The 21,118-nt window shown below is 36.9% G+C and overlaps 2 protein-coding genes across 2 annotated transcripts; both read right to left on the reverse strand.

Moving 5' to 3' along the window:
* Positions 1-11,849: 11,849 nt before the first annotated feature.
* LOC145549785 (uncharacterized) lies at positions 11,850-15,075 on the reverse strand. The gene is made up of 8 exons (XM_081602613.1): positions 14,992-15,075; positions 14,523-14,855; positions 14,170-14,442; positions 13,920-13,988; positions 13,530-13,610; positions 13,417-13,445; positions 13,025-13,090; positions 11,850-12,446 (listed from the first exon to the last, which is right to left on the reverse strand). The coding sequence occupies exons 1-8, from the start codon at positions 15,050-15,052 to the stop codon at positions 12,321-12,323; spliced, it is 1,038 nt and encodes a 345-aa protein (XP_081458739.1). The 5' UTR covers positions 15,053-15,075; the 3' UTR covers positions 11,850-12,320.
* A 2,162-nt stretch (positions 15,076-17,237) lies between these two features.
* Positions 17,238-19,885, reverse strand: LOC145549786 (uncharacterized). The gene is made up of 6 exons (XM_081602618.1): positions 19,813-19,885; positions 19,315-19,638; positions 18,899-19,165; positions 18,671-18,751; positions 17,665-17,748; positions 17,238-17,399 (listed from the first exon to the last, which is right to left on the reverse strand). Exons 1-6 carry the CDS (start codon positions 19,865-19,867, stop codon positions 17,392-17,394), a joined length of 819 nt encoding a protein of 272 aa, XP_081458744.1. The 5' UTR covers positions 19,868-19,885; the 3' UTR covers positions 17,238-17,391.
* Positions 19,886-21,118: the final 1,233 nt, after the last annotated feature.

Below are 21,118 nucleotides of genomic sequence, written 5' to 3' on the forward strand. Positions count from 1 at the left end.
ATGGGAGCGGGCAGATTTCAAACAGAAATAAAACACTTTTTAATATAAGTTGCTACTTTGACATGATCACAGAACTGCCAAAACATATGTACAAAAATCAGTGGCGCAAAAAGTGGGTATGCAACGCATAGGGGCGCAGCACCAGAGGGGACGCCAAAACAGTCTGGAGGGGGCGGAGCACCAATGATGTTTTCCCATACACTTCAGGGTGCCTTACGCTCCTTCACCTCGCGCACATGAGGTAAATGTAGCGAGGTTTACCCTTCACGTATGGTCGCCTCGGGGAGGGGGGGTGGTGGGGGGAGCAAGTGAGCGTCGCTCCTTCAACCTGACATTCCTTCCCGGGGGGGGTGGGGGGGGGGGGGTGATTTATGTTTTCGCATCCACCTAAATAATGTGCAGTTGTGGCACAGACAAAAATACCAGACAAAGTGAATCACTGGAACGTCATCAGCTGGTGTAACGCAGAACTGATGAAGCTACCATTAGCAGGTGCGAAGCTGCCCCATAAGCTACAAACACTGAACAGAAGAAGAGCTGCCATCGATACATTTGCAGCCAGGCATGATTTAATGTTACACAATACAGTTTTAACAAGTTGCTCAAAGTCTAAACTGGTCTTGTTGTGCATTTAAGGTGTAAAGTTTACCTTCGACCAAACGCCCCCCAAAGGCATCCCAGCGCCCCCCTTTTGTAAAAATGTCCGCCAGCGCCCCCTGCCGTCCTCTGAATGCCCCCTGGGGGGCGGTACCGCCCACGTTGAGAACCACTACCTTAACATAAGAAATTTGTAATAGATTTCTAAATTAAAGTACAAATCTCAATTTATTTTCTATGATGCACAAAGCAGAAATTCTTAGCCATTTTGTTTTACAAAGGTTACAAAACTAAATTCACAATGATGCAGTCTGATTCACAAAAATTACATGTACAACTGACATTTGTGCATATTTTACAAACATGATTAACTAAATTAAATTTAAGATTTCAGCCCCACATTCTTACACAATATACATGTTCGGTAAAAATGTAAAACAAAACTTTTGTACACATTTATAATGTATGTGCTTTCCTTGCGTTGAAGCAAAATTTCATCTAGACCATCACATATTTAATTAAAAAGACAGAATCAATACAACATATGAAACTTGCAAAAAAATTTGAATTTGACACCAAAATAGAGATTAATTGATAAAGAAAAATAAATGTACATGTTACCGTAATGAGTTGTGTCTTGTTTGCTGTTTCAGTGGATTGAAGTTATAAAACTGTAGATCTTGTTGGGATCATCAGTGGCTGCAGCAGAGGAGGAACATGCTGCCACGGTGCTGTAGGTCACTGCGTCATGTTGGACAACCTGGAAACAGAAAAACAATATTACAGATTCATTAAAGAGACATTTACATCATGCTACCTTATCCTCCACATTTAATTATCAATTATTCTTGATCTTAGAGCTGTTTGTTATATGAACCTAAAGATTCAGGGTTTTAATCAAACTCAAAAATCAAATCACATTTTATTTGTATAGCACATTTCAGCAGCAAGGCATTTCAAAGTACTTTACATAATTAAAAAATACAAAAACAGCAGGTGAGATTGAATAAACAGTAGAAAAGAGAGAGATTTTGAAAGAAAAAAGATAACATTAAAACCCTGTCCTTATTTGGGACTTTAGTTGAAACGCTGTCAACTGGGACTCTAAACCCCGTAGGACTTTAGTTAGACGTTGTTTAACTGGGACTCTAACCCACGTTTTAGAGGAATAAAAAGAAATTAATAAATAGATAAAAAGTAAAGAAAAACATTAAAAACATGGAAGACATCAAAACCCACTCTAACCCTAATTTAGCCATAAGCAACTCTAAACAGGTGGGTTTTAAGTTGACATTTAAAAGTACTCAGTGTTTCAGCTGTTTTACAGTTTTCTGGAAGTTTGTTCCAAATTTGTGGTGCATAGAAACTGAATGCTGCTTCTCCTCATCTGGTTCTGGTTCTGGGGATGCAGAGCAGAACCAGAACCAGAAGATCTGAGGGGTCTAGACCAGGGGTGGGCAATCCTGGTCCTGGAGGGCCGGTGTCCTGCAACTCTTTGACGTCTCCCTGGTCCAACACACTTGAATCCAACAGCTGAATCACCTCCTAAGTGCAGTCAGGTTCTCAAGAGTCCTGCTAATAACCTCATTATTTGACTCAGGTGTGTTGAAGTAGAGATCCATCTAAAAGTTGCAGGAGACCGGCCCTCGAGGCCTAAAGTTGACCACCTCTGGTCTGGGCGGTTGGTACAGTAATAACAGATCTTTAATGTATTGTGGTGCTAAACTGTGCAGTGATTTATAAACTAACATCAGTATTTTAAAGTCTATTCTCTGAGCTACAGGGAGCCAGAGGAGGGACTTTAAAACTGGTGTTATGTCTCCATCTTCCTGGTTTTAGTGAGAACAGCAGCAGCAGCTTCTGGATCAGCTGATTGATTTATTAGTCAGACCTGTGAAGACGCTGTTGCAGTAATAAAATAATTTTAATAAAATGATTGCCTCTCTATAGAAAACATTTTTGGGGAAATATCTTACTCTGTTCATCTGACATTACCTTGGTGGATAAAAATCAAGAAAAGTAAAGAAACGACCCAGAAAATTAGCCTTTTGCTTCAAAAAGCTTCTTGAACATTAATTAAGCTTTAAATTATGCTTCAAGATTGTGATGTTATTTAATAACAGCATTAAGTATTATATTGTAATGTTTTAATGTCAAAATTAAGAGATTTTCTGAAAACAGATCTTACCAGAGTTGTTCTATTGGTTCCCTCTGGATGTCTGATGGTGGAGTAATAAACATCTTCAGGTTCAACCTGCACAGAAAGAAAAAGTTGAGCTGAACTTCCTTTAAGTTTTTACTTTTAAGTAATAAACTCATTGTTTATTCAAACACCACTGTCAAATGTTAAACGTTTGCTACTAAAAGAGTAATATTTGTTGATCTAAGTTGCTACAGAAAATTTTCTAACTTTTAAACAGTCGCTAGATCCCTTGAGAAATAATTTATTTTAATGCTGTTTGTTTCAACGATTCTCTCCTGAAGTTTTATTTTCAGGAACAATTGTTGAGATTGTAGCTAAAAACACACAGAAGAACAACAGGCAGATAAGACGATGGACTTTACTCACAGCATTTTCAACAGTCTTTGTTTTCTTTCCTGAAAAGTTCAGCGAGTCAGATTTATGCTAAACAGAGATAATCCAGAAAGTTGAGAAATATGTATTTATAGTTTTATCAGCAGTGCTCTCACCTTTAGCTCTCCATATGATGATCACCACAGCAGTGATCAGGATAATCACTGAAGCCACAGCGATGAATGGAGCAGCTGAAAAGCAAACAGTTTTATTATATAAATGCTTGTTCTCAGATTTTGAAACCTTATAGTTTATGACTTGTGTTTTTGTGAAGCCCTGAGCTGCCTTTTTGCTGAAATGGACTTTACCAATAAACTTGATTGTTTCATCTTATGGTGCTGGATAAATGAGACAATAAACTTTATTTTTTAACTTTGTTTCAGATTCATCTTCAGTGAGTTTGTCTTTACAATTGTATTTATGTAGCACTGATTTGTGGCACATATGTGAAAACAGTGTGTGCTGAAAAATGTAATTTCAAAACTATTCAAATATTGGAAAAACAGATCCATCAAGCATCAATGGAAACTACAAAAAATAAATCATAAATAGATGTGTCACATCTATTTGATACATCTGTTTGATACATCTATGTACTGGGTGTGAAATACTGAGAAGAAACCATCAAAACTGTCATAAAATGTGTCAAAGTAACAAAAAGAAGCTAAGATAACAATTTAGAGGATAAATTACAAAATGACAGAAGCAATCAAAGATAAAAACCCCCCACAAAATTTATAAAATGTTAAATCCTAACAAAAAGAAATTGTCAAAAAAATTAAACATTACTGCACACAATTGATGGATGTTACCTTTATTTATCACATTTTTTTCAGTTGTCACCTTGGTTGAAATTGAAGCTGGATAGTCTCGACTTTCATTGGTGGCTTTATTTGTTGCTGTGTTTCCAAGGCAAATAAAAATACAAATTAAAATCTGACACTTAAATCACATATTGTTTAAGGTAATGCTACTTTTAATAAAAGAGACTTGTGGCTCTTTTATTAAAAAGAGTGGCGTCACATAAAAACCTTTCATGTGACGTCGCTGATCTTCTACAGTTTATCATCGTCTCACCTGACGGCTGCAGACTGAAGGTAAACTCTTCATTAGATCCAGTTTGAGTCACTTTACACTGAGGAAACTTTGACCCTGATGATAAAGTGACAGCAGCAGAGCAGACAGACTCTGATGGTGATTCTTTGTTGGTCACATCCTGATAAAACCACTGAACTTTGTATGGACAGGGGTCAAAGGTCACCACAGAGCAGCTTAATGTCACCCTCTGATTCTCCTTCTGTTCAGTCACTGATGAAGACAGAAATATTAAAACACCACAGGTTAAATGTTACCTCTATCATTAATCCTAGTCAATTACTGAAACAAAATATATTGAAAATAATGGCTTGATGTTAAAACTCACTATAAAGAACAGACAGATCTACAGCAGACTGATGGAACTGAGTTTGTTTGCCTCTCATATTCCATTGTTGACAGTAATAAAGTCCAGCATCTTCCTCTCTGACCTCCTTTATAACCAGAGAACATTTTGATGTCAGACTCAGTCTGTCTGGTTTAGAGCTCTTAATCTGACCGAGTGAAACCAGAACTACTGCTGGTCTGCTTCTTGAATCAGCAAAGGTCCATGTTGTACCATTACAGCTCTGTTGACCATCGATCAGTTGTGAACATGACAACATGGCTTCATCTCCAGCTCTCTTTATAACAGATGTTCTCTCTGCAGTGACTGTTAGAAGATAAAACAGGAGCATAAATATTAAATCTGACCACAGTGAGTAAAGCAGATCTATGATCTGTAGCTCTATAGAAATGCAGAGTGTCTTCCTACCTGTGAGCTGCAGGATGATGAACAAAAAGCCTTGAATCCATGGGAGTTGATCCATTGTGCGTCTGTTGCTCTGACAGTCAGACTGACTGACTGAACACAGATGGAGCTTCTACTTCCTGATACTCACCACTTCCTCTCTCTGACTGATGGAGGCTCACAGCTTTATTTGGTCAATAAAGCATCTAGTTGTTTATACTGACCTGCTTATGAGTGAAGTATCTGTTTTGTTTTCTTAAAATCTGTATTAAAAGCAATAAAAGTTAATAGTAACGTCATTTTATTTTACATGCCATATGGACATACAAAAAGTTTTCAAAAGAGGAAGAAGACCAGCATGTGAACACTTTCAGTTAGCTAAATGTACTAAATAAAGATAAAAGCTCTTCCTCTTTTTGTTTGTGACTCAAAAACTGCAGAATTGAGCTGAAGAGTCCAGTCGGCCTGATTGGTGTTGATGAATCGTAGATCAAAAGTCCAGTTTTCTGTCACAGGTAAGATTTTATTTAACTTTTTAGAAACCTGCTGGTGTTCAGTTTGATCTCTGAACTGTGTTTTGTCTGTGAAATGATGAGGAAGTGTTTGATGAGAATGTGGTGAACGGCAGCAGCAGCAGAGCTCTGAGGTTTTTACCCACAATGCCCAGTAAACTGCCCACATCTCTCACATTGATGGCTGACATTTAGATACTCAGTTTATTTTAAACTTTCTGCTGTGCATGTGTATTTCACTTCCTACATTCTTAAACATGTATCCTATGTTCATGAAGATGCAGGACTTTTGTACAGATTAAACATGCAGATTGAAAATAAATTAAATAAGCACAGTAATCAGAAATACATAGATTTTTAATTAAGTAATTCAATTTGTGCATGCAAAGACCACAACACATTTTCAATCAGGACAAAAACAGTTCCTGCATTTAAAACCATTCAGCTGCTTCGTACTTCAGTCACACACTGATGATGTCATCGGCCCAGATCCCTCGCATGTTTTCTCACTTTGCATTTAAAACATTTTTAACAGTTTAAGTCATGTTTCATTTTTCAACCTCAGATTTCAGACAAAATTCCCTCAGTAATAATGTAACAACACATCTGCACCAACGTTACAGCTGAGTGTTAATTTGACGTGATGTTTGTTTTGTTCCTGTTGAATTAAACTCATCTGACACGTTATTATAACCACTCATCATCTATAAACACTTATCCTTATTCTAGGAGGGTTTGGGGAAAGGGGGCTGGTGTCATGGTGTTGGACTGTTGGAGGAAGCTGGAGTACCCAGAGAAAACCCACATATGCACATAGAGAACAAACAGACTCCCTGCAGAAAGACGCGCAGGCCGGGATTTGAACCAGGGACCGTTTTGCTTCAGAGCAACAGTGCCACCTACTGGAAAAAAACATTAAAATAAGTGTAATTTATAAAAGCATAACATCTTCCTGTTGAAACGTTTCATTATTTTATTTACAGTGGTACAATAATGTTTTTAATCAGATTTTTTAACATGTGAAACCATTATGTAGCACTAAATACACAGAAATGTCTGTTTTTCTTACTGATTTGATGTTGAGAAAAGTTTTAAAGAAAAAATCATCCGATGTTTTCATAGATCACATCACTGTCATCGTCTTTATGCTCTGTGTGGAAATGAACTAAAACAAAAACACACAACACTTCTTTTAGAAACAGACGAGTCATTTCAATGAGTTACAGCAAATTATCACAAAAAATATTACAACGTTATTAAAGTGAATCTAGATGCTCAGTTAACTTTGAAAATGCAAAAGTGAAATTAAAATCTAAAGTTTACTCCAATAACTGATATTCCTAAGTTTAACACCCACCCAGTTTTACTTTATTTATCAAAAGTGAAGTGATTATTTTGATTCAACAACCTATAAAATTGTTGTATTTTTTCTACTTTACCTTTAGTTCTTGTCCAAACGTTGACGCTCACAACCGTTATGGAAAGAGCTGCTAAACCCAGAGAGACGATGATGAAACGCCCCAAAACTGAAACGGAAACAAGAAATCATTTTCTCCAGTTTAATACCTAGAAATTAAACATCTACTTAATTTTTTTATTAAATTAGCAATTTAGATTATTTTGTAATCCACAACAAAATCAATTAGCCCTGACATTCCTCCACTTTTTACTGTTTCCCAGGTTGATTTGTGGCTAGTGGTTTTAAATGAAGTCCAAACTCAGAATGCTGATAAATGTCCACGACTCCACAGCTTGTCAGACACATACTTGTTGAAATATATTTACTATGACTGTATTATTTAGTCAATACTTTTGTTTTAATTATTTAACTTTGTTACATTTTAAATCAGACTCGGTGAAAAACCTTAACTGGACTTCTGACACTGCAGAGACCAATAGAAAGACCTGCACTTAAAACTTATGAAATATGGAACAAAGATCAATCAAACCTCAAAGGAAAACTACAAAAAATTAATCAAATTCTGAAATAACAGTCAAGGAGCAGCTGTTGTAACAAGAAGCAACTGTGAGACTATTATAACATCAAAAAAGTAATAAATGCATCAATGTAGCATTAAAAGAAAAATGGGACTCAAAACCACAATGAAGTAAAAAGAGGCATAAAAATGTAATAAAACTACCGAAAACATTGTGACCTCATGAAAGATGTGAAAAATTATATCTTAATATTAATACACATACAATTGATAGATTTCTACCTTGAATTATTGAGATCTTTTCAGTCGTCGTCTTGGTTGTAGCTGAAGTTGGAGAGACTCCATTTGTGAGAGCGGCTTCATGTGTTGCTGCGTAAAAAAAAAAAGACCAAGCAAAATTCAAACAATTATTCAAAGTTATGCTTCTGTTTTTACATTTAACATTACAAAAGCAACTCAAACAATTGATTAAACTGGTCGAGTTGATACTTTTCTCAGTTTAACAGCAAGGTAAGTCATCAAAACAGAGAAGAAGAAATCTCTACCTTGAACTGACGGTGAAACAGAACCATCAGATGTGACTGGCAGTGAATTTATGTTTTCAGGTTTTGTTGTTGGTCCAGCGTTTTGTCCTGTGTTCACTAAAATCATAAAACAGAAACAGAAAACCTGTAAATGTTTTACAATGTCTATCACAACAATTAAATATCCAAACGTGTTCAAATCTCTGTGTAATGTCATTGATGTTTAACTTCAAACATAATTTTAATAAATATTTCAATTCCTAGTTTTGTACCTAAAGAAATTGAATAACAAATTCAGACATATTTTAAAAAACTGAATCAAGCACAGTGTTCTATTAATATCACTTTTATAATATTAGCAAAATCACTTCTTTAGGGGGATTTTGAAACATTGTCTGTTTCTGTTCTGGTTATCTTAGACTTTTTGTTTCAAGGTTTTGTTGTTGAACTTTTCCACCTGATTTTTCTATAAGGAAGGAAAATAAATATTCAAAATGTTCAATAATTTATACAAAAAAATTGGAAAACAATTTAGTGTCTAACTTTTGAAGCTCATGATAGTTTTGTGCTATAAAACTGATCTTACATAATTCATAATCTAACCTGTTTCTCACCTGACGGCTGCAGACTGAAGGTAAACTCTTCATTAGATCCAGTTTGAGTCACTTTACACTGAGGAAACTTTGACCCTGATGATAAAGTGACAGCAGCAGAGCAGACAGACTCTGATGGTGATTCTTTGTTGGTCACATCCTGATAAAACCACTGAACTTTGTACCGACAGGGGTCAAAGGTCACCACAGAGCAGCTTAATGTCACCCTCTGGTTCTCCTTCTGTTCAGTCACTGATGAAGACAGAAATGTTAAAACACAAAGTAGGAAAATTACCTTCATTATAGAAATACTTGCCATTAATTGCTGAAAAAAATCACTCTAATATGAACGGAAATAAAAAGAAAATGACTGAAGAAATATTAATACTCACGGTTAACGACAGACAGAGAAATTATATCAGACAGATGAACCAGAGTGTGATTGTGTTCATCTCTTGTGTCCCATTGTTGACATTGATAAAGTCCAGCATCTTCCTCTCTGACCTCCTTTATAACCAGAGAACAGTTTGATGTCAGACTCAGTCTGTTTGGTTTAGAGCTGATAATCTGACCAAGTGAAACCAGAACTTCTGCTATGTTTTCTGAAACAGAAAACCTCCATGTTGTATCTCTACAGTTCCTCTGACCATCGATCACATCTGAACATGACAACATGGCTTCATCTCCAGCTCTCTTTATAACAGATGTTCTCTCTGCAGTGACTGTTGGAAGATAAAACAGGAGCATAAATATTAAATCTGACCACAGTGAGTAAAGCAGATCTATGATCTGTAGCTCTATAGAAATGTAGTGTCTTCCTACCTGTGAGCTGCAGGATGATGAACAAAAAGCCTTGAATCCATGGGAGTTGATCCATTGTGCGTCTGTTGCTCTGACAGTCAGACTGACTGACTGAACACAGATGGAGCTTCTACTTCCTGATACTCACCACTTCCTCTCTCTGACTGATGGCGGTCTGGTTCACTGGTAAAATCAGTTATATTCACTGACTATTGTGGACAAAATGATAACTTGCTTCAAGATTTCTGTTCAAATAAGTAATATGTTTTGACCACAGAAAACTAAGTTGAAATTCAGTGTTCCTCTTAATGTGTTCAGTCCCATTATTTAAGTGTTTGACGTCTTTAGAAGAAGAAAAGCGAACATGTGAAGATTATTAGAAATGCAGTTCTTTTGTTTAGATAGTATTTTAGAAACCTAATGAATGCAGATTGGAACTGTGTTTATTAAGAGCTGCAGATCAACATTCTAATTTTAGTGATGAGAAAGTTTGATGTGAATGTGTTGAACTTCAGCAGAGCTCTGGAGGTGTTAACCCACGACGGTCAGTGCCATGCATGCGGTTACCACCGTGTGAGGTGTCATTTAGTCTCATCAACAAATGTATTTTAAAACTGCAGCAGGAAACAACACAAACCCATAACGGTCCAGTCTTTATCATTTCAAGGGAATCCAAGATTAGTTGAACATGTCGGCCTAAATAGGTCGTAATTTTTCTGTTGAGTAAAAAAATGTTGTTTGTGAAATGCCAAAACTCAATTACTTAAAAAAAATTACGCCTTTTGTTATATTTTCCACTCATGGATGTCACTCGTTTTTCACCCGATGGACTGATGACATGTTTTGGTCCATTCAGTGCCTGAATCCACGGAGTAAACACAGGAAGCTAACGTTACCTGTGTCGTTGTTTGTCATATTGTGTTTGACTGGTGTAATTTTAGATAATGCCACACTGTGTCACCGTTTGCTGTATTAATAAAATAAAAAACAATTCCCACTCACAATAAAAAAAACAGAACGCAGTGGGAGCGAGCCGGAGCCAAGCACAACTTCTGAAGGACCTACATTTGTGTTCTGAACATTTATCTCCAGACGACTGAGCCGTTTTGTGTGAGCAAAACAGATGAAGGCTCTAAAAGGGGATGTGGTTTGCTCTGTCACATTTACACTCCCATCAGACAGAAGTACTTTAAAGCTGTAGAAGGAAGAAACATCTGCAGATAGGCAGCTGCATGTACTTTATTCTATATAAATGTATACATTGCTAACTGAAAAAGTCACCTAAAAAACACAAAAGAAGGCTTAAAGAGGCACAAGACTCAATTTTTATGTTTTTTTTTTAATGCTCATCCTGCGTCAACATTCCAGACATACTGAAGCTGATGGCCATGCAGGACATTTTTACTTTGCAAAAAGGTATTCCTAATTGTATGATTGACTTTATCTGTTCAAAGTAGTCAGGTTGCATCATGAAAGGCTAACCTGTATTGGCATGACAGAAGCTCAGATTGTGTATACTCAAACATGTCTGTGTGAATGTGTGTGGGGGTCGAATTGTGTTTCTAGAGTACATGTGCGTGCACACAGTAGCTGCATATGCTAATTTTCCACATCAAATTGAAAGTCACATGTAAAGGGTATAAAACTTACAGCACTCACAACATGAGTGGGCAGTTATTTTCTATTGAACAGGAAGAGTTTGATGTGAACATGGTGAGCAGCAGCAGCAGCTCTTGAGGTTTTAACCACAAAGACCAAATGACATGTGGTTTGTTCATTGTCAGGTATCGTTGACAACCCCATCAAGAAGTTATTTTAAAGCTGCATCAGGAAGTAACACATATGCAGACAAATATCCATTAATTGCTGTAGTTTACAGAATTATATTCATACCAGACTGAAAGAAAATATCATCTTGAAGACGCTTTACAAATCTCCACTCCATCTAATCCAGAATACAGTTTTAATTCCCCAAGGCAGACTAACAAGATTTATTGAGTTAGATTTAGGATTCTCTTTGGATGTTTGGTAGCAACAGACAGAGGAAAAAGTTTTCAGGTCAATAACTTGTTTGTCTCTGAAACGTTCCGGCTCGTTCTGGAGGATCTTCTGATGTTTCCAAGTCAGAACAAAGAAGCTCTAAGTCCTCTGAACACAAAGATCTTCTGTGTTCAAAGATATTCAGTCATTTTCTGTTTGGCAAGAAAATGGCCAATGATAGGTGGACATTTTGTCAGTTTTGTTCCTTCCCCTTGACATCCCTCAGCTGCCTCAGAGCTGGATGAAATCTTAACCTTAACACAGTGGTTCCCAAACTTTTTCTCCTGTTTTCACTCCATACATACACAGGTCTAAACCCAACGCGAGCGTCGTAGCGCTCATGTTGCGTTTAAAAGCGGCTCAGAAATACAGGTTACGATATGTTAAGCGTCATAGCGTCATGTTGCGTTTAAAGGTGGCTCGGAAAAACAGGTTACCACATGTTAACAACGGATTAAACAGTTTCAACTGCTGATAAAAGTGACAGAGGACACAGATATGGGAAGTGTGGAAGCCCCTACTGTATCAAATTGACATAGGAATAACAGAGTTGGCCATTCTAAGGTAAAAACCAAGCGCATACAGCGTTCATGTTTTTTTTTTTTTATTCATCCAAGCGGCTTCCCCCCCCCCACCTCCCCTGCAATGGCACGGCGCCCCCGTAGGGGGCGCGCCCCACAGTTTGGGAACCTCTGACCTAACATACATCTGCTGCCCTCTGGTGGACGCCATGTTTTAAAATGTTTCAGCCACTCAGTTCATTAGGATCATGGCTCAGTGCAGTAGGACAAAACGTTGTTCACACAATAACAATGATCAGGTTCTTGAGCTGCTAAATGTTTTACAGCTGTGATGTTTTTATGCTTATTTGCAGTGTTTGGTTTTTGATCCAAACCAACAATAAAATATTTCACCGTCATTTGGTCTGATTATAGTTATAGTTTATGAGAGAGTAGAGGCTGTTGGGGTCGTTGGAGGCTGCAGCGGATGAAGAATGACGCCTCACTGTGCTGTAGGTCACCGTGTCAAGATCACCAGGAACCTGGAAAATACACAATATTTCAGTTTTATCCAGATAAAGGGCAGAGTTACAGCAATGTATGAATATGCTTCCACGTTTTGAAGCGACTGTTTACTCTCCTGATGTTTTACTGCTGTTTCCATGGTTACAGAATGACAGAATCTTGTCTATGAGAGAAGCTGATTTCATCCACTTGTATCCAGAATTGTATTTTTCCAGTCATGATTACTGACTTGTTGGCATCATGGCTGAGAGTTAGAACCAGTAAACAAAAGGACTTTACTTTAATTCACCTTTTCCTTCCTTAAACGCCTGCATTACTGTAACCAAAGCTCCTATTTATCAACCATTTGCTGCTGCACTTCCATCACTAATGAACCAAACCTGAACTTACTGAACTTCTTCATTTGGAGCACAAAGCGACGCCAAACCCAGAGCACACAATCTACATGTTAACTTTATAACTTATTCATATTAGCTAAATTTCTTCATCTTTTTAATTAACCTCTCAAATTCATACAGGTAAGTTAAACACTTTGTGTTCTGAGAATGTTTTTCACTTATTAATGCTAAAAATAAAAAAATAAAAAGGGTCTTACCAAAACTTCGCCGCAGGTTTTGGGATGTCTGATGGAGGCGTAAGAAACGCCACCGTCTACATCAACCTGAACATGGAAGAAAACAACAGAGACAAATCAATCATTTCTAACTTTAGCATTAATTTATTTAACCCTGGAGTTTCTAAATGTTTACTGAAAAAGGTGCCTTATTGGATATTTTAGTACTTTAACTTGGACCTATAAACATAGTGAGTTTTATTTATAGACAATTACATCTCATCCTAAAGTAAAACTAAATTATTTACTTTAATTTGTAAGTTGTATAAAAGCTTCTCCTACATGCATAAACATGATAAACCAACTTCTAATGAGTTCAGATTTCATAACAGATTTATTTCTCAAAGAGGAAACGTTTTAATATTTTCACTCACAGCGTTTTCATCCCGTCGTGTTTCACTTCCTAAGAAAGGAATTTTAAAAAATCAGCAGATTTAATGGATAGACTGAAAAAAGCTATTTATATAAGTTCAGACAGAGTTCTCACGTTTAGCTCTCCATCTGAGGACAGCCATGGCGATTATCACCATGACGACCAACGCCACACCCACACCAACGTATGGAGTACCTGACAAGAAGGAGGAAGTATAAATAAAAGCTCATGTGGAAATGCTTTTAGAGTCTCTTTTCATTTCTAAAGTTATTTTCAGAAATGGGAAACAGATTAATCATCTTTACAGAGGATTAAATTAGTTTAGAAAAGCATAACTTTTAGGAATTTTGGGGAATTAGAAATCTTGAATATGAAAACAACTCAAAAGCTTCTTTTGAAGGTATAAATTTTAAAAAATAAACCCACAAACAGAGCAAAGCGTCCTTGATAAGATCTAAATGAAAACATGAAGACGTTCTCTTCACGGTTTAATGAGATGCTCACTTCCTGATGTGGTTTTCACTGTGTTTCCGTCTTCAGCTGTTGTTGGTTTTTGTGTCGCTGCTTTTCCACCTAAAGACAAATAAAAGGCATTAAACTCAAACAGTGTAATGTTTTCTGTCTGCTGTGTTACTTTAGTTAGAAAACAACCAAATAACCAGAAACCACATTTGGTCGACGTGAAAACACATCATAACAGTGAATTTTTATTTTAAAAAATCAACTGAATTACTTTTTTCAAGTGTTTTCTCACCTGATGAATGTTGACTGAAGGAAAACAGCTGAACATTTTTACGAGCACCAGAATGAGTCACTCCACACTGAAACATCTGATCCATCGATGATGGATTATCACAGTTAGACTCCAGGTAGATCACAGCAGCAGAGCATTCGTCCTCAGATCGTTTTACTTTACACTTTCCCATTTCTTGATGACTAAAAATCCACTTCACTTTGTGTTTACAGGAGCCATATTTCACAACAGAGCAGCTTAATGTGACCGTTTGGTTCTCCACATGTTTAGTCACTGTAGAGAAAATATTCACAGAATATGTACAATTATACAATATGGCGACGTTTCATTTTATAAAATACGAAAATACTCACTGGTAACAACAGACAGGCCAATCACAGATTGATGAAGCAGACTTTTTGAGCCTTCAGATTTATCTTGCTGACAATCATACTGTCCATCATCCTCAGCTGTGATGTTCTTTATAACTAGAGAACAGTTTGGTGTTAAACTGATTCTGTTTCTGGTTCTGGTTTCCTCCTCAGGTTTTCCAAACGTAACCAGCGCTTCAATCTCTTTGCTGTTGGACCCTACAAAGAGCCACGTTGTCCTGTTACAGTTCTGTTGACCTTCCACCGCTTTCTGACAGGACAACATGGCGTCTTCTCCAGCTCTCTTTAAAACAAACTCAATGTTTGCAATGACGGCTGAAAAGATAAAATAGATCCAGTAGGTTTACATAAAGCCGTGTGCATCAAGATCTGGAAGCATTTCAGTCATTTACTCAACAAACCAGATCGAATGTTTAAAGTTTTAGCTTCAGAGTTGATCTTATTCTCTTACCTGCAACCTGAAGCTCCAGAACCAGAAATAAAAACGTTTTAATCCATCTGAGTTCAGTCATTCTGCTTCTGTTGCTCTCAGCCACAGATCTGAGTCTGAGAACAGAGCAGCTACTTCCTGACACTCACCACTTCCTTACATCCACTCTGAATGGTTTTATGGTTTTATTTTTAGGCAGAAAAATAAAATAGAATGTTAGTTAGATAAAATAGAGGAGCAGATGTATTTAAATATAAATGTACTTGATAAATTTTCAGTATTAATCATTAAAATGTCACTTTAATCAATTAGGATTTAAAGACTGTTTAGATTATTAAATACCAAAAGTATTTCTAAGAAACGGAAAAGCAGGGAAACATTTGAAATTTGTCCATTTTAAATAAAGCAATAATGATGGCATAAATTGTAGCAGGTTGTGTTCAGCAGCGCAAATCAACATCTTTGTCTGTGGTGTGTTTGATGTTTATTTAAAAAAAGAGGAACTGAATGTAAAGACTTTTTGAGTAGACAAATATCAGATGCTGCACAGTTCTTCTTTCCTAAGTTTGGTTTTAATAGAAGCAAAAATAAAAAGTCAAACTTCTGATCAGACGCTCCGGTTCTTATTTAATTTCATTAATCTTGGGCCTCCGTTCTCCTTTTGCAGCCATGAAATTTCTGTAAACTGGAAATGAAGTTATTGATGAAAACATAGAGAAGGAAGATTAACGCTTGAATTCTGCTTTTATTTTGGTGCCGTTTATTATCAAAACCAGGGTTTGTGCTGCTGAAATGCTTTTGACTGATCAGGTTATATGTGACCAATCTAAGACCTCAAATGTCTCATCATACCTACAAAGGGTTGTTTTTTTTATAACTAAACAGGAAGTCTAGGAGGAAGTGAGTAAAAGTGTTGACTAGTGCAGCACTTTTCTTCTTCTGTGTTTATGTTCATTTAAAACACAGAATTTGTTTTATAGATGAAACATAATTAAAAAGAGCAACCAAACATGTCACAAACAATAAAAGGTTATTTCTGAGAAATCAGAGTACTATTCTTATTTAATCTAAAACATTTTGATCAGTAAACAGGAAGCATTTCAAACAGGCGCTGAGCTGGAACACAGGAAGTTGGCGCCTACTAGCTTAGCGCGTCTTAAACCTAAAGCAGGAAATCAAACTGGTTACTCCCATGAATAAGAGCCAGAACAGCAGAATCATTTATAAACATGATGAGTTTTTCCTTGTGTGTAGCTGCACAGTTCTGTGTTAGCAGTGGAAACAGCAATGGACCAAATCAACAGCCCTGAGGTGACCCGCTGCTCACTGTCATGGGTTTGGAAATCTTTTTGTTTTTGTTTACTCAAAGCAGACTGACGGATGTTTCTATCCAGAAGTTTCTGTGATCAGGCCAAACTACTAGAGAAGGTACTCTAATAAAGTTGTCTCCTCACTATATTTTCATAAATACCTAATAAATAAGAGAAACTGCTGATTGCTCTTATTTTCACCTCTGCAGATGTTATTTTATTCGTCTGAAGACATTTTAGGAAAATTATGAAATTATTTCAAAACAAAATCTTGCCAAGAACTTAATATTTCTACTAATAATTCAGATTTTTTTTCTTCTCTTTATTTCAGTGGTTCATAAGAACCATGAATGCCGTGCAGACGCCACTTAGTGGTCATCAGATGTACTGCAGGTAAGCCTCATCCTCAGCACCAGATGAAACTAAAGGGACGTTTTTGCTGAACTGAAGATGGCAGCATTTCATCATCAGACCAAGAAACTTTTTCACATCATAGGAAGAAATCCTTCCTCAGCGCATCTCTAGTGACGTCACACCTTATTTTAGAACCGTCTGGAAATTTTCTTTAGTTTCGAATAGTTTTTATTTTTCTGTTAAATGGTGGAAAAAGTGTTGAAATCATTCATGGTTTCAGTTTTTACTCAAAATATTTGATTCATTTACATTTTTCACATCCAGGCAAAGTTTGAAAATACCTGAAAGTGTCTCAATTTCTCTAAACTCAAGTCGTGGCAAACAACACAGAACAGCTACACTTCATATGTCTTTTTATTTTCTGTGCTTGGATTATGAGTCATATGCTGATAACTTTAAACAATAGCATAAAATTTGCAATTATATACAATTAGAAGCAAAGCAAAGTTTACTAAACATTTTAAACGTACAGTTTTTAATTCATATTATAACAAATATTTATAGAAGCAACATGTAGGAAGAAGGAATAAAATAAATCCACATTCATCTTAATATTTTTGCAAATAATCTATCAAACTCAATATCTATCAAACTGTTGGGCTCTGCAGCCCAACAGTTTGGGACTTGATTTACTGAGGACTTGATTTTCATAAATGGAACTAGATGCAAACCAAAAAGTCTTTTTACATCTTCTTCATCACCGCTCTGCAAATGGAAAACAAACAATTACTTTGAGATAAAACTAAATATATTGTTGACAATGAATGAAGGAAACAAGACGAAATAGTTCGCAGCAAAATAAATGAAGGAAATCCGGAGGTAAACTTAATTTATACCAAATTTAACAAAAACATGCATAAATCATTGAATATCCAGGATTTACTTACTTTATCTTTGTTTCAAAAAAAGGTAATTAATTTTAGTTTATTGAATTGTAAGAAGTAAAATCTGTCAGATCTTTAATATTTACCTTTGATTCTTATCCAGATGTGAACGACCAGAACGGTTCCTGAAAGTGCCACTAAACCCACAGAGAACACAATGATCTTTATTCCTGAAAATAAAACAAAACCAAATATCAGTTTACTTTCATATGTTCATTTTTACATAATCAAACTCTAAATGGAAATCCAAGACAGTCCAGATCAATAAATCCAATAATTTCTGATAGAAAAGTCTGCAGCAAAGATATTAGGTTGAAAATCAAACTAAGATGCAGCATCTTCACAGAAAGCCTTAAAATAAATTCATCTTTAATCACCATGAAATGAAATGGAATATTAGAAACATTCCTCCTGTTATTTTAGTAAATATATCACTTGGGGAGCAGGAATCTCCTGTTTCTAGTGTCTCCAGCCTTGAAAAGCTTGATTCTACCAATGTCCCTCCAGAAACTCTTCTTTTGTCCTTTTGCAGGTTTTTTTTTTTTTTGCTTCCAACAGATCCATCAACACAAAATCACTTGGATTTGGTTCGATGACCTTATAATAATGTGGGTTATTAAAAACTATTTGCTAAAAATAATAAGAGTCAGGAAACTTTTCTCCCCAAACATTTACTCTATATGTAGAGGGGTGAAAAACAAGTTAATAATAAATAAAACAATAAGTAAGAAAATAGGCACCCCAACATAATTTTTATTTTTGTATCTTTAATTTTTCATTGTACTAAGTTCTTTAATGTCATTTTAGTTAGGCCTATGCAATTCCGCACACAACCGCTAGAGGCGCTGCCGCGTTGGTGGCATAGAGAGGATTGAGCACACAAGAAGAATAAATCTTCCTGTTCGATGCTAAAGGAAGCTCGACGTGTGTGTCTCATCTTTTCTACATCACAGCGACACACGTTGAGGGAAGATAATCTAATACATTACCCTCAGCCATCCAAGGTTGCAGGGTAACACATACAGCGTGGCTGAAACATTAAATAAACTTAAAACCTTAAGTTTCACAATAACCTGCAACATCGTTCATTACCTTCTTTGGACAAAGAATCTCTCATAGGCAGAACTGATGTGGTTTCTTCAGGTTTTTTTGTTGGGCTGCATGTCGTTTCATCTGCACACAAACGAAGAAAACAAAGAAGTTTTTAGGTTCATGTTTTCACTCAGCAGGAATAAAATGCATGCAAACCCAAACCAGAAATTACATGAGAGTAGATATTGCTAATAATTTGAATGAACCTGAAGCAGCAACTTTTCTCACCTGGTTTATCTTCTGTGGACTGATGGTTGAAGTTGAAGATCTGTTTGGTTTCACTGTTTGTCACTTCACACTTGAACTCACAGCTCTGTGTGTAGGAATCCTGTATAAAACAAACTGCAGCAGAGCAGCCAGAGCGTCGTGTTGTACAGTTGATCAAATCGATATTCCCAGTAGAACAGACATGCAGCCATTTCACTCTGTATCCACACTGACCACGCGTCTCCACAGAGCAGGTTAATGTCACCACATCTATAACCTGTTTAGTCACTGGTCAAGAAATAAGATATTAGAAGGGAAATTTTACACAAATTATCCAAAATAAGCCACGGAGGCCATTTAGAAAATTAAGACACTCTGGTACAACAGCAGGAATAAAGAAACAGTAGCATAAAAAATGACTTTATATTCATACTCACTGTGGACGACAGACAGAGAAACTCCAGACTGATGAACCTGAATGTGTTCACTGGGTTCAGCTCCAGATTTATATTGTTGGCAATTATAATAACCAGCATCCTCCACTGTGATGCTCCTTATTACCAGAGAACAATTTGCTGCAACACTCAGTCTGTTAGATTTACTCTGATCATTCTTAACCTTTCCCAGTTCAACCAGTTCAACTGAGCTGCTGGTTGTACTGTAGACCCATGTGGTACCATAACAGTTTATCTGACCTTTTATCACATCTTGGCAAGACAAAACCATGTCATCTCCAGATCTCATGAAAACAGATGATCCACCTGCACAGAAAAGGAAGAGAGAAAAATGATGTAAATTTGAACTTTTGAAATTTGCCAGGTCATCACTAGGTTCCTGTGTTTAGTAACATAACATGGATTGTAAATAAAGCATTTGTTCACATGTCCTTAACAGCTACATTTCTTATCAATTTAAATATTTCTATAAATTCTTACCTGTAAACTGAAACCCCAGGATGAGAAATAAATGAATCCATTTTCGTTCAGCCATTTCTCCTCTGTGCCTCGTTGTTCTTGTTCTGACAAACTAAACTGTCAGATACTGACAGCTTTTAGAAGGTCATCTGTACTTCCATGGTAAAAGAGGCGATACTTCCTCATATCGTGTTTTTTTGTTTTGTTTTGTTTTTTAACAGTTAAAATTATTAATCTTAATTAACCATATACATGTTTAACATAATGAAGGAGATCAAAGCAGGTTAAAATGTATTTTAAAGCTTTTAGGTGAACATTGTGTTCAACCACGTAGCACATCTGAGACGGAGGCGTTTTTCTCACAGTCATAAAGAAGAAGTGAACAGATGTGAATGCATGAAATGTCTTTAAGGAACAAAAGTTTGCAAAAGAATCTTTGTAGATTTAGTGCTGGAGTCAAATTCATCTAACAGTTAAATGAGCAGTAAGTGAAGCTGAGTTTAAAAAGCTGAGAAAGTTTTAATGCAACTTGTTTCTAAGTTTAACTCAGCCATTCATCTGAGGACTGAAGGGGGAAGTGCTCTGGTGAGAAAGAGGGCGGCGGTGGCTGCAGCAGAAGCGGCAGCAGCAGCGGGTGCAGCAGCAGCAGGTGCAGCAGCGGCAGCAGCAGGTGCAGCAGCGGCAGCAGCAGGTGCAGCAGCAGCAGCAGGTGCAGCAGCAGCAGCAGGTGCAGCAGCGGCAGCAGCAGGTGCAGCAGCGGCAGCAGCAGGTGCAGCAGCAGGTGCAGCAGCAGCAGGTGCAGCAGCAGGTGCAGCAGCGGCAGCAGCAGCGGCAGCAGCAGGTGCGGCAGCGGCGGCGGCAGCAGCTGCGGCGGCAGCAGCGGCTGCAGCAGCGGCGGCAGCAGCAGAGCTCTGCTGGTTTTCACAGCAACAATCATCAAAAACCGTTTTTAAACAATAAGAAAACTTGATAACTTAAACTTTCACGTTGTTAAAATGAAGAGGGTCTCATGCTGTTCCAGTTCATCTGTTATGAAAATCATCATTTGTGTCATCACAATAAGACTTAAAGACTCAACCCAACATACTGACCTCAGGTCGAGCTCAGGTTTTAAAAAATGATCTGGTTTCTGAATACATTTTGTGTTTTGACACCTCAAATGAGAAGTTTCTCATGGGAAACTTTTAAAAGCTCTGAAGGTTTTACCACAATGATGATGCAATAAGTGGTTTCACACAGTTACAGGCGTACACTGAATAAAGGATGCCATCTTTCTCTCTCTGACATCAAGAGAATAAATGTTTTATTTTTAGTTCTGACAGTAACT

The sequence above is a fragment of the Poecilia reticulata genome, chromosome 21, assembly GCF_904066995.2.
Source record: "Poecilia reticulata chromosome 21, P_reticulata-male-v2, whole genome shotgun sequence".
Taxonomy (NCBI): Eukaryota; Metazoa; Chordata; class Actinopteri; order Cyprinodontiformes; family Poeciliidae; genus Poecilia; species Poecilia reticulata.